This window comes from Antedon bifida, chromosome 1 (genome assembly GCF_963402885.1).
Source record: "Antedon bifida chromosome 1, ecAntBifi1.1, whole genome shotgun sequence".
Lineage (NCBI taxonomy): Eukaryota > Metazoa > Echinodermata > Crinoidea > Comatulida > Antedonidae > Antedon > Antedon bifida.
The window spans coordinates 27,400,186-27,415,102 of record NC_136226.1 but is presented as its reverse complement, the minus strand read 5'-3'; the positions used below and the strand labels follow the sequence as shown (position 1 = coordinate 27,415,102).

General features: G+C 29.9%; 2 protein-coding genes across 2 annotated transcripts in view; both read right to left on the bottom strand.

Annotated features, from left to right (window-relative positions):
* LOC144848035 (uncharacterized) overlaps positions 1 to 14,917 on the bottom strand; it is a 108,505-nt gene that overhangs the window by 5,540 nt on the left and 88,048 nt on the right. The gene's annotated exons all lie outside the window — the stretch shown is intronic.
* Positions 44 to 9,109, bottom strand: LOC144853677 (uncharacterized). Its single transcript, XM_078711449.1, has 10 exons — positions 8,578 to 9,109; positions 8,277 to 8,312; positions 7,682 to 7,838; positions 6,759 to 6,859; positions 5,889 to 5,980; positions 4,935 to 5,028; positions 4,606 to 4,658; positions 1,021 to 1,066; positions 490 to 668; positions 44 to 178 (listed from the first exon to the last, which is right to left on the bottom strand). The coding sequence occupies exons 1-10, from the start codon at positions 9,107 to 9,109 to the stop codon at positions 44 to 46; spliced, it is 1,425 nt and encodes a 474-aa protein (XP_078567575.1).

Sequence of the window (14,917 nt, the reverse complement as noted above, 5' to 3'; positions counted from 1 at the left end):
TTGTTATCGGACAAATATTATAACTTATTGATTAGTTAATATTCTAGATTACCCATAAATATGTATGTACCTGTGTTTTTCCATCATCTCTATGAAATACTTGTACTCTAGATGGTGCATTGAGGTCATGACAGAGATTAAAACAGATGATGTAAATAGCACGAGATACCAGAAACATCTATTGAAAAGAAATGAATCAAATAAAACAAAATGTGGTAAATAAATACTTGCTGTACCACGTTGAGGGTGTTGAAGAGTCGATATCCAATCAAATTTTAACAATACCATGAGGTAGGGTATCTGCATTTTTAAGAAGAATGTTCCGAGGTCGAATCTTGGTTAGAGATTCTTTACCGTTTCTAAATTAATTCATTCATTTTCAGTATGTTTAGAACTTTTTCTGTGCTTGTCAATTTATATACTAAGCAATAGTTACAAGTTACACATAAGGGCAATTATTTTGAAGCAAAATAGTCAATGTGTGGCTACCTGATGAGTAATGTAATAAAGATCTTGTCCTGCAAAATCCCAGATGCTGAGAGTCAAATCATCAATTGTCTCTTGTAACTCTTTACTCTCTAACAATTGATTCTGTCCGTAACGTTTCTTCCTTTTAAGGATGTTTTCAACACGTTTAAATACCTCTTCTTGAATATTTGTTGATAGGCCTATTTCAAATAATACAACATTTATAACATAATAACAAGCGTTTGCTTACAGCAGGGTCTTTCAATTTTTCAATTTTAATAAAATATTTTCTAGTACCTGGTGAACCATTACAGAAATTTGATTCACATTAAAAAATTGTTTTGAGCGAATTAATTACCGAAAAAAAAAATATAAAGTATACATTTAACAAGTGTCTGTGTCCACTTACAAAAGGTTTTAAATATGAGAGGTAACAAATTTTCTTATAGATACATCTATTTATAATGTTTTTACATACATTTATTGTTAAGAAATAATTAATATATAAGGGTTTTTTCTGCCAATTGATATGGAATTTCCATAAAAGCTTACCAAACTTTCCATATTCCTCCTTCAGTATTCCAATTTTTCTTAAATCCTAAGTAATAAAATTTAAAATCACAATACATGTAAGAAGGCAAAGAAAACAGAACACAAACAAATATTGTAAATTTACAAATGCAATAAACTGCTACATAATGACTTTATAATGATTTCGTAATGTGGGATCGATAATTAAAGGATGTGTATAATAAGTACAGGAAAACTATGAAATATGGTTGAAAAAATTGCAACAGAATTTATTTCACCACAATGCATTTCTATAAGGTCCCTATATGAACATATTAAAAGTATAGAAAAATACAGGTAGGGGAAATAGGTTTTTTTAAACAAAATGGCCGCCAATGTCGAAAATGCCTAAAAAAGGACAAAAAAACATAAATAGTAGATCTAATTACCACTTTATAGCGGTTTTTACAATGATTTTTATATTTCTTTACAGTTTCGATGATCTGAACTACAATATACACATTATTTTAAGTGTTGTTAATTAGAAAATGGCCGCAAACCAAATGTTTAAGTATCTAGATATATCCCTATTGTTATAATATATAAAACGCAGTCCTTCCTATGCTTAATGCATAGGATTATATACGGTGTCTAATAATAAATCAGTTCATTTACATTTGTACTGTTATAACAATGTATTACAACATTGGTGGTGCCAGTGGGGAGGGGTATAGGGATGGGAGATCATATGGGAAGGGTGAGGGAGTCTGTCCGCCCCCCCACCTCCCCTCTCCCCAATTGGCTATTTTCGGGAGTATATGTAGACAATATGATGATATTTCCTAATATAAAACAATACCCCATTGAGTGCTGTTTCAAGGATTTTCAGTTTTAAAAGTGACTAAAACTACACTTTACTGGTATAATATTGTCGGAACTTCTGGGTGCGCTCCCATTGATGCTAGCTGTGCTCCCCCCTCCCCCCAGTCCCCTTATCGGGAAAATCCTTGCGCCATCACTGGACTACAATCTATTACCGTATTTATTCGGATAAACGCTACCCATAAGACATCATTTTGAATAACCTACACCACCGCACCCCCTCCCCTGCCCCCATCGGACATCATTTTGAATTTATTTCGTCGAATGTACGCCCCGCCACATGCATATTATACATAATATTGTGTTTTAACACATCTCTATTTGTAATAGAATTCACTGAATGACATGATGGTGTTGTATTTGTTCATATCTAAAGGGTGTATTTATTTGATTATACATGTTACCACATTACACCCACAAAAATAAACGCCTCTCCGAGTAAACTCCTCACGACGATTACACGCCCCCACTACCCTCTTTAAAAATCAACCACCAAGGGCATTTATTCAAATAAATGCGGTAATTTCACTTTCATCTTGTCAGTATCTCATCCTCCATCTATTGGTGGGGAATTGAGCATGTGCTGATGCCGTGGCATTCTTAAAAAATAGTGGAGCAGCAGTGCAAACCATATTTTCTGCAACTGCAATTCATTTTACTAATCAACTTTAATAGTTTCTCTGGTGCTGGTAGTAAATTTGTCATCAATACTTTCCATCCCTAGTCTGTGGGTTGAAGAGTATTTCCTATCCACTGCTATACCTGGCAATAAAGACTCACGAAATGAAATTTTGCAGCAAGGGAATAGATTTGCTTTTTGCAACTTTCTCAAAGAAAAGTAGGCTGTCTAAAATCTCCATTGACTTCCCTCCATATATAGCTACCAATGCCAAATTCCTGATGCAATGTTTTCTTTTTTTTTGGAAACTGTTTGGTTTACAGAATTTGACATACAACTCCAACTGTGATGTGATGATTTTTAAGACCAACAACTTTTCCTAAACCAAATTTACTTACGGCCCATAATTTTAGCCATTAAACACAAGAGTTTACTTTGCCTTCACATAACGTAACAAACATACATGGTACATAATAAATGTCTTGAAATGTTGCTGTTTCGGGCCAAGAGGTTTGATGTAGCAGTGCTCCCCCATTGATAACATACAGTGGGCAGTGAGATGAAGGTTTCTGAGTAGTCTAGCAGTGTGTATGGAGTCAATGGAGTAAAAGAGGGCTGCATGAAAAGTACAAGGTTCTTTTTCAACAAATGATGCATTGTGTATGACTGTCTCACAAAGCCATCAATGATGAAATAGTATATGTGAGGGAATGTGCACTGCTTCTCTATTGATGAATATGGCTGATTTTTACCCATGTGTAATAATATGTTCTTTCCTCTTAAATTAATATTCTGTCACGGTTGCTTCATTCATTGATTTAATACCGTATGTTCTCGATGGGGGAGCATGTAAAGTCTTTCCTTGGTGTGAAGCCCTGTAAAAATTAATTTGCTTTTTATACATGGAATCCAGGGATGTGATGCTACATCCCATCTATTTGGGTAAAAAAAAGGTGTCTTAAAAAGTCATAACACCTGGGCAGTAGTATGCTTACAAACTCTGTAAAACCAAACGTCTCCAAAAAAAAGAAACCATCGCATCAGAGGAATTGGCATTGTAGCGCTATGGAGGAATATGTTCTGGGAGAAAGTAGCAAAAAGCAAAACAGCACAAGAAATAAAGTCTATTCCCCTCAACAACAAATGCTGCAAAATGTCATTCCCTGCGTGTATATTACCATGGTACAGCAGTGGATAGAAAATACTCTTCAACCCACAGACTGGGGGAAAGTTACAAATGGCGTGATGTGTCCATTGATGACAAATTTACCATCAGTTACCACTGTTTGTGACGAATACCACGGCATCAGCACATGCTTAATTCCTACCTATAGACAGAGGATGATAACTGGACAATGAAAATGAATGGATTAATAGATTGTAAGATTGTATAATTCTATTGTAAATGAACTGTTTTATTAGACACCGTAGTCCTGCATTATAATGCATAGGACTACGTTGTCTATTATTATAACCTTGGTGATATCTTGATACTTAAATGTGTGTTTTTGCTGCTAAATAGCACTTAAATTAATATGTATATTGCAGTTTAAATGTTTGACACTAAACAAATATAAAAAGCATTATAAAAACTGCTATCAAATGGTAATTAGATATACAATATATGTTTTTTGTTCATTTTTAGACATTTTTCACCATTGGCGGCCATTTTGTTTAAAAAAACCTATTTCCCCTACCTGGATTTTTCTAGACTTTTAGTATGTTCATATAGGGACCTTATAGAAATGCATTGTGGTGAAAAAAATTCTGTTGCAATTTTTTCAACCTTTTACTGAGCATATCTTTCCTGTACTTATAATCCCACTTTTTATTTTGTTCAAAATGAATAATTTTAAGCAAACTGAAAAGTGCATTCTACATACTTTATAATGACATAATTACAAAATTGTTGCCACGTAGAATGATGTAGGCCTAAACAGTTTTAAACATTTCACATAACTTTTTTCCTTTTTTTGCTGTTACAAAGGAATGGTTGACAGTAAACTAAAAACAAATCTGAATAATACATTTGTGATTCCAAATTGCGGTATTAAAAAAAGCAATTGTTTAAACATCTGGTATACAGCTTTGTTAACTAAATAGAGAATTGATAATTATTCTCAAACCTGAGGTTTTTCTTTTTTCTTTTCCTCTACTTCAACATTTTCCGCTTTATTCCCTATCAAGAAAAAAGGTAAAGACATTATGTAAAATCTTGTCATTATTACGTCAGAAACCATTTAACTGTGATTAAAAAAAAAAAACAATACACGTTAACATGGTGGAGTCATAGTAAATTATTAATTTTTAAACATAGGAAATATTTCAATATATAATAAGATGTAAGTAACATAAGATAGTATTGATAGTATGTACCTACAGGAACAGCAGATACTAACATGGAACATGATTGAGTAATGATATTTAATTGATAGTGGTGCAAAAAAGGTCTTGCCTTTATGTAGGGAAGTTGGATTTGCTTCCTCTGGCTTAGCAACACTACCAACTTCGTCATATTCTTGTTTTTTCTTTTCATCTTCTCTTAACCTCTGTATATTGCAAACATCGACATTAAAATATTTAGCATAAAGACATAACAATTAATATTCTATGAAAAATAGTTGAAATTTTTGCTTTAAATTACTTTCCATTAAAATTAATATTAAGAGTGAAACAGCAGCATTGTTTGGCTTAGAAAAAAATAACAAAGTAATTAAGAATACAGTCATTTCATTACAAAAGCAAAATTATGTATCAGCAGCAAATTTATATATGGGAGTTATTCTAATTTAAAACTTGTGTTGTGTAATGAATATGTGATGAAATGAAATTAATTGGTTATGAAATGAATGTTCTAAAAATGCATACATTAAGAAATGGATATGTTAAGAAATGAATACACTAAGAAATGAATACACTAAAAAATGAATATTTTAAGAAATTTATAAGCTAAGTAATGAATATGCTAAGAAATGAATATGCTAAGAAATGAATATGCTAAGTAATGAATATGCTAAGTAATGAATATGCTAAGAAATGAATACACTAAGAAATGAATAATATGTTAAGAAATTATGCTAAGAAATAAATATGCTAAGTAATGAATATGCTAAGAAATGAATACACTAAGAAATGAATATGCTAATACATTAATATGCTAAGAAATAAATATGCTAAGTAATGAATATGCTAAGAAATAAATATGCTAAGAATTGAATATGTTAAGAAATGAATATGCTAGGAAATAAATGTGTTAAAGAAATGAATATGCTAAGAAATGAATGTGTTAAGAAATGAATGTGTATAAAATGAACGTGTTATGAAATATATTTTAGTAATAAAAGAAAAAAAAAGAAAAAAATAATTATTCAAGTATTATTTAAATTAAATATGTGAATATTTCTCTAACCTCATGTTGTTTCTCTCTTTTATTCTGCAAAATATCTTTTACAATTTTGTCTGCGACAGTTCTTACTATTTCTTTCCTTGCTTTACTTCCTTCTATAAATAGTAAACAAGTGATGAAATGTTAATGAATTGGGCGGATCTAATTATTTTCGATGTCCCACAAGAAAAAGGCACTTCCGGGACTGAGTATATTTCGCTATTTTAAAATCTTTTGAAAAATAGGTCCTTGGAAATTGCACTTGTACATGAAAAAAGTCTCCAGAACTAGCTCTACCATGGTTGGGGCTGAGTTAAACAAAATTTTGAAAAATAGCTGAGCCGCTAGGTCCCCGGAAATTGCACTAACAAAATTATAAGTTTACAGAACCAGCACACCATGGTTGGGATGAAACTAAGACAAATTTGAAAAATAGAGTTTTTAGGTTCCAGGAAATTGGACTTATTATACTTCAAAATATGAAACGAAATTGATAAGTATAAGATCAGCTCTATGGTTGGTGCTGAGTGAGTTCTGCAGGTCTTCATAAATTGCTTATATTTTGAAAATGTCAGGCCCTGAGGACTAAAAAAGTGGAGCTTTTTGACTTTTTGAATGTTGCGTACGCAAGCCCTGCACCCCCAGCCTATATCCATAAAACAACACAATTAAAGTAATAAGAGATTGTCTCAATTAGACTAATAGTCTAATTGGTTTCCGGACTCTGTGGACCCCGTCTTTGGATCCACCCTTGATGAAAAATTACGGTAATTGGCAATTGCTATTGGTTACTTACGTCAATATTAAGTTTTATTTTAAGGTTTATTTTACCCTTACAATTTACAAACTAAAATTATTCATAATACAAATTTCCAGTACTATACTGTAATATACCTTTATTTTGACTTGGTTTCCAGTTAGTAACATGCTTTACATCAATTGTACATGACAATGATGCTTCAATTCCATCAGTCACTTCCTCAGTAGCATTGAATCTAAATAAATGTTTGAGGCACCACACTTTAAATACATTTATGCCAGAACCTTATATCTAACTTATAGGTTCATGCAATATAAAATAATTTTTTTTAAAGCTTTTAACAGTATAGTGTAAGAACACAAGATGCTGTTAACACATTGTTTAACTATAACTAACAGTAGTCCTATTATTATACTGTACATATACTGTTGGTTGGGAAATATAGCTGAATTTATCACATTTCACAGACATTTTTCGTAAGCTGATTTTTTTCAGGTTTTAAATTAGTCCCTACACCTGTTTGCTAATGACAAATGTTATGAATTAATACAGATAAGGAACAAAGCAATCAAATTTAAATTTCAATGGGCAGGCATGGGGCAGCCGAGTTGGCAGGTTTAAAATGAAGAAATAAAATACAAATAAATTTATTCAGCAAATCACAATAAAAATAACAATATGTACAATGTTTTACTTAAATTGTATTTATTAAAAGTATTGTACAGTATTACAATATCCATCATATTTTGTTTCTTTAAGCAATTTCCTATAATAGAACATTATTAATGGCTTTGAATAGAATAACGCCTAAACATGAATGATTAAACTACACAAAGAATAATTTTATTTATTAATACTTGTATAATAATATAAAGTATTATTCTGATTATAAAGTATTATTCTGATTGTACATAATTAATGCAGTACACAGTGTACGGTAATTGAATGCTGTTATTTGAAATTTTAATGTGCCAAATTTGTATTGAATTCAATAAAATCAATGTTTAATTCCCTCGAACCCATAAAAGTAAAAAAAAAAATGATTAGGCCTACTTACGGTTGACCAGTGAATGCTTTAGTTAGACTGGTTTTCCCAACACGTTCTTGTCCTACAAGCATTAGACGTGTTTGGTATATAGGTTTGCTGCCTTCTTGTATGGCATCAAGAAATGCATCCTTCGCTTCCTGACCTCTTGCCAACACCTCAAGAGGAACTTTAAATACAAAAATAATGAAAACACACATGTAGTACCGGATTATAGGTATGATATTTTTGGTTTTGAATTTTGAGAGATAAAAGTCTAAGGCAGAGAGTTTGCTGTAAAGCGATACTGTTAGTAAAGCAGAATATAAAATACAGTCAGAATACACAAATATAGTTTATTTAAATTGTATTATCTATCCGTGATGATAAATCACTTATTGTTCATAACAAAAAAAAAAGATATCTTACCTGGCTATTTTGAGAGAAAGAGAACGTGTTTCGCTTAGTAATATTATTGGACAAACAAAAATATTATTATAGCAATCAAATCGATCACCATAATTATTAAAACAATTATACACATTAAACCCCACTTACGACCTATTTCTTTCCATTTCTTATTCAATATAAACATTTACTACTATTTCATAACCAATTGTTCACTCACCATCATTCAGTTTTTCTGTTTGTTTCTTCTGTTGCACTGACAAAATAAAAAAAAAGTAAATATTATATTTGATGGTCTACTATAACAATTAAATATCACCACCATTGAAATTGTAGTGTAGAGCCAATTAGCTACATGCAATTGTCTACATTATGTATACTCTCATGGTTCATGGTAATTACAACTTGTTTATATTTGTTAAATACTAGATAAAAAAAATAAAGATAATATTTGTGACTGAAACCGGTCACAAAATTTCTGGCTAAAATATAATGATGTTACAAATGACACCGGTACTTACCAAATGATCTTACAATAGTAAGTACATGATTAAAATCTTTTTTGTCCTTCAGAAGCGCTTCAAATGCCGTCAACGATTCTATAGTGTCTTCAATTTTGCCTTGAGTCAATCTGCTAATCAAATTCCACACATTTTCAGAATCACTCTTTTCAATATTACAAAGCTTCGCAAGGATTTCAACTTGTTGAGTATTTAATGATTTGCCAAGTTTAACTAGCATCCGTCTGTAACCTGTGATTTTGTTTAGCTGACGCCATCTACGATATTTTTTAGATAATATTTGAGATAGTCTTTGAAGTCCTGTTAACTCAAATACTTCAAATAACAGATCACAATTAGCATTAAAAACATTATACATGTCAATGTGACCCTCTGAATATAATAGTCTAAACAAACTATTAGCTGATGCTGCTTCTAATGCCTGTTTATTGCTGATTATGTCATAGAGGGCAACCTTCAGCATCTGTACATCATTCACTTCAATTCCACTTGAAAGTTCATCTATCACTTGGAAAAACTTAGCACTGCTCATAAAAGAGATAAGGTAATGTGTAAATATTCAATTTTATTTTCAACTAAAAACAATATCAAAAATACTATTGCTTTCAGTTTTAAATTATTTTATACTATATTTAAAATATAAATATTGTTCTTAATGCGTATTTTTAACAAAATTGTTTAGTTTATGTTATGGGTTGGTCTTAAATGTTTTAATTTGCACATTCATTATGCACATTACATTATATGATATGATTTAAACACTTATAGTAACAATCTAAAAAAAATATGTTTGGACAATAATCTATTATATTTTTGAAATTTATACAATTATTTCAAATAACCAAATCAGCACACAGTTATAGTATCATTTTTCAAATATTGTTTGCTAAAATAGTATATTTACATAAATGATGTCTGACTAATAGTTCTGCATTGTTAAACTTATCTTCTCTATTTATTGACGACCAGAATGTTATTTATTGTTACTTTTTTCACTCACAATAGTAAGTTTAATCTTTTATTACCTCCGCCAAGGAGGTTATGTTTTCACCCCTGTATGTTTGTGTGTGTGTTTGTGTGTCTGTGAACAGCCTGGAGGCCACAGTTTTTATCCGATTCTCACTAAATTTGGCAACAATGATCTATGCCCCAAAAGCTCGGACGAGTTCGAATTTGAGGGGAAAAGGTCATAGGTCAAGGTCACAACTAACAAAAAACTATTTTACTGCCTAGAGACCACAGTTTTTATCCGATTCTCACCAAACTTAGCCACAATGATCAATGACACATCATATAATTGTGGTTAAATGTTGAAGGGTCAGGGTTAAAGATCAAGGTCCACAAAAAAAAAAAAAAATAAATAAAAAAAAATAAAAAAAAAAAACCTCAGTGGGACTTGAACCAGCGATCTCAACTGTGAGAGGCAGGATACATAACCATTACACCACACTGTCATCCACAACTTTGTAGTGAGCAGTTAACATATTTACACTTAGAACTAATAAAAAAAAATGTAAAAAAAAATATTTAGGGGGCATTTTATGTAGGGGAATTTTACAGTAGGCGGAGGTTTGTACTCTCGGAGTACCCTCTAGTTTGTTATTATTTTTGCAATAGTGAGTCATTTAGGCTAAAATCTCTTGATTTCAACAGTTATATAGTAATAATAATAACAAAAAATATAAAAATGATCTATTATATTAACTTTATTTTGTAATTTAAAATAACCAAATAAATAGAGTAAAAAGTTTTATCATTTTTTGGGGTAAATAAATATTTTTGTTTAAATAATAACTTATAAATTTATTTTACAATTATTTGAAATATTCAAATTATTACAGTCCATGAAATTCATTACACAATTCCTGAGGAGTAGGAAATGCAATTTTGATTCTGTTATGCTTTGTGTTGATTATAATATGCAAGTCCATTTAATTTATATTTCATTATAATAGTTTGTTGTAATAAAATTCACAGATGTAGAAAGTGTCTAAAGGAAACATTATTATATTATTAACGTTTAATATTTGTTCTTGTTATGTTGGCAATAGTGAGTTATTTATGCTGAACGCTCTTGATTTTATTATGATTTAAAAACTTATAGTATCAATCTTTAAAAAAATGTTTGGACAAAAATCTATTATATTAACTTATTGTTTTAATTTATAGGCCTACAATTATAACCAAATTAACACAGTTATAGTATAATTTTTTTGCACATATTTTTTGTATAAATGATAATTTATGTATTTATTATTAATATTAATACAATGATTCAAATTAATACAGTACATAAAATTTCACGCAGTTTTCTTCTTAACGATATGGCGAGGAATACATTCATCGATCGATGACAAACAATGATGTGCATTGAAGTGTAACCAACAGACATAACATGGCGCGGCGAGCATATTTAATTTTCGGAGGATGTAACTTACAAATTCGTAATTCCTTATGGACATGATATATTAACTTTTTTTGTAATTTAAACCATTGTTTAAAATATCGTAACACAGTAAAATGCTGTACAATAATTTCTTTTGTAAATATTTTTTGTTTAAATAATAACAATCTATGAATGTATTTTAAAATGATCATAATTATTTGAGAGATTTGAATTATTAATGAATTTCAATACAAACATTCTTGAGGTGTTTAAATGCAATTTTTATTTGGTTTTGCTTTGTCTTGACAATAATAATATATATCAGTTCAGTTCAGTTTTATTCTGTTCACTCAAAAATACAAAGACAACATAAGAAAAGATAACAATATTAATAGAACGAACCGAGGAATAACCCAAGAAAGTTTAAAAGTAAACTTATTTCCATTGGGGTCCTCAGACATAAAAATAACACTGATAATTGCACTTAAAGCGCCCAATGACTACTAAAAGGTTAACAAATTGTACAGTAAACATAATATGAAGGATTACACAGGTATTTTGATAAAATGTGATTTCACATATTTAAAATTTAGTTAAAATATTGCAATGTTTTGATAAAATGTGATTTTACATATTTAAAATTTAGTTAAAATATTGCAATGTTTAAACGTTTAATTGCACCTAATACAATTGCCTAAAGTTAAAAATATATAAAAAAACTGTACATAACTGTTACACAGGTATTCTTTCAGATAAAAGTGATTTTACATTATATTTAAAACTATTTAAAGTATTGCAATTTTTTATATTAATGGGAAGTGCATTCCAATATTTTATATTTATTTTTAAAATGTATTATGTACATTACCATGAGGAACTCTAAAATGTGTGTTACTGTGCCTTGTATTGTATCCATGCGTATCACTAATACGTGTAAAGTGTGAGCTTAAATAATCCAGACACATTTTATTAAAGATATTGAAAACATGCCTAAGACACAGATATTTTACACGATTTTTATATTAAGCTCTATTATTTATTGTCAATCAGACGGTTTGTGTATTGTTATTTTCTTCTCTTACTCATGTAATTATATATTATTACTGTATACAAAAGTTATGTGTTGAATCTTTAAAGTCGTTTTAATTTTCAAAAAATATACCTATGCAAGGGATGAGTTGTGACAAACTGTGACAGAGACATAATAGTGAGGCACTAAGGTCTAAATGCATTTTGTTAATGCTTTGTCTTGGTCAAAACATGCAAGTTTATTCATCATCTTATTATACTACATACCATATTTACTAATATAGTACATGGTACTGGTATATTATAATTTTAATTATTAACCTTTTAACTGTTTGTATTTACTTTTCTGAGGTGTCTCTGTAAACAAGATATACACTTCCATAGTATGTTTAACACAAATAATTCTGAATATTTTAAATTAGTGATTTTTTATTACTCGGGGTACCCGAGTCTAGGACTTACTCATTTTCTCCTCCTCCTCCATCTGGACACTATTGAGTAAAAAATGCGATTTTTAAAGTACTCCTCTCTTATTAGTTGTAGTATTGGGCTGGGATTTGGCATGAATATACTACAGGGACATGTCCTCAAATCTATTTGAGCCGGATTTTTAAATTTCAAACCGGATGCAGCCATATGACGTCACGAAGATGGTACATAGCCGTATTTGTTAGGTTATTGATGTGTATGTGACGTCACATCCCGTCTTATGACGTCATTACAGCTTCATTTACTGTACCCCGAGTATCGCACATTCATGCTTTTTTGTTAATTAATTTGTTTAATTAAGAAGTCACAATGTGTGACACACACCACAGCGTTATGTAGTTATATGCGGCTTCTTGGCGAGTGGTTATCACGTTGGCTTAACACGCAGAAGGTACCTGGTTTGAGCCCGGGCGAAGGCTGTTTTTTTTTAAACTTTATGGTGAAAAGTACTGTATACGCAATATGATAATTATACACAGTATATCTTATTTTTATAATTTTTTTAAATACTTATTTTGTGTAATCGGTAATTATCACTTTTACACACGTTTATTTTGCTTTGTGCTTATTACCATATTTATTTGTAATTTAAATGGATTAAAAAACTTTGTGTAACCCACATTTTTAGTGTAAGAGGTTTCGTAGTGTAGTGGTTGTCAAGTCTGCTTAACACGCAGAAGGTCCCGGTTTGAGCCCTGACGAAACCTATTTTTCTTTAACTTTTTGGTAAAATATACTGTATACGTAATATGATATAGAGTATATCTCGTTTTATTACTCGGGGTACCTGAGTCTAGGACTCTCTCATCTTTTCCTCTTCTTCTTCCAACTGGACGCTATAGATAAAGTACTACTCCTCCCTTATTCGTGGTAGTATTGAGCTCGGATTTAGCATGAATTATACTACAGGGACATGTCCTCAAAGCTATAGAGCCGGATTTTTTAATTTCGAACTGGATGCAGCCATATCACGTCTCGAAGATGGTAATGTATAGCCGTATTTGGTAGTGCGGTTATTGATGTGTATGTGACGTTACATCCGGTCTTATGACGTCATTACAGCTTCTTTCGCTGTACCCCGAGTATTGCACATTCGTGCTTGTTTATTTATTGAAAATTAGACATTGTCTTTAAATTATCATCATACTATTATAGTTATGTGATATGTTTAATGTTATTTATTTTCTTAGATGAATTAAGTTTTGTTTCCAAAATGTACTAAACATTGTAATAAATTAACATTAATTCTTAATATTTTTGCAATAGTGAATCAATTAGTCAAAAACACTTGATTTTTATGATTTAAAAAGATAATAATATCATTTTATTTATTTTACAATTATTTAAATGATTCAATAAACTTTTGATTTTGATATGCTTCAACTTGACCAAAATATGCAAGTCCATTCATGAATTTCTATTTCATTATACTAATTGTATTAGTCAATTGTTTTGTAATAGATGTCACACTTTAGTTAACAATAGATAGTTCAAGTTTATACTTACTCATCTTGTCTTTTCAATTCTGAATTAAGATTCATTAGTATGTTTACATAAATAATGTCTGCATTGTTTAAATGACCTGCCATATTATTGATTACAACCAGATGCTATGTATTGTCATTTTATCTTTAAAAATACATATTTTGTTTGTTTGGACAAAAATCTATTATGTTACTTCATTTTGTTACAATGTGCCAGTTCATTTTTTTAAATGTATTAAGTCCATTCATTATGCACATTACATTATACAATATGATTTAAACACGTTAGTAACAAAAAAATTTGTTTGGACACAATAATCTATTTTTTAGAAATTAACGCACAGTTATAGTACCATTTTTCAAATATTGCTTGTTAAAAAATAATATGTTTACATAAATGATGTCTGAATAGTTCTGCATTGTTAAACTTATATTCTCTATTTATTGACAACCAGAATGCTAATTATTGTCATCAAACAATTGTTTAAAATATCTGTAATGCTGTACAATCATTTCTTTGTAAATATTCTTTGTTTAAATAATAACAATCTATAAATGTATTTTAAAATGATCATATTTATTTAGAGAGACATTTGAATTATTAATGAATTTGAATTATTAATGAATTTCAATACAAATATTCTTGAGGTCTAAATGCAATTTTTATTTGGTTTTGCTTTGTCTTGACAATAATAATATATAAGTCTATTCATGAATTTATAATTCATTATACTACTTGTACTTGTAATTGCTTTGAAATAAATATTACATTTTTAGCTGTTTTTTAAAAAAAAGAATTAAAGGTTAATTAATATGTTTACATAAAAAATGTCTGAATATAGTTCTGCATTTTTTAAATTATCTGCTCTATTATTTATTGTCAATCAGACGGTTTGTGTATTGTTATTTTCTTCTCTTACTCATTATCATTATTACTGTATACAAAAGTTAT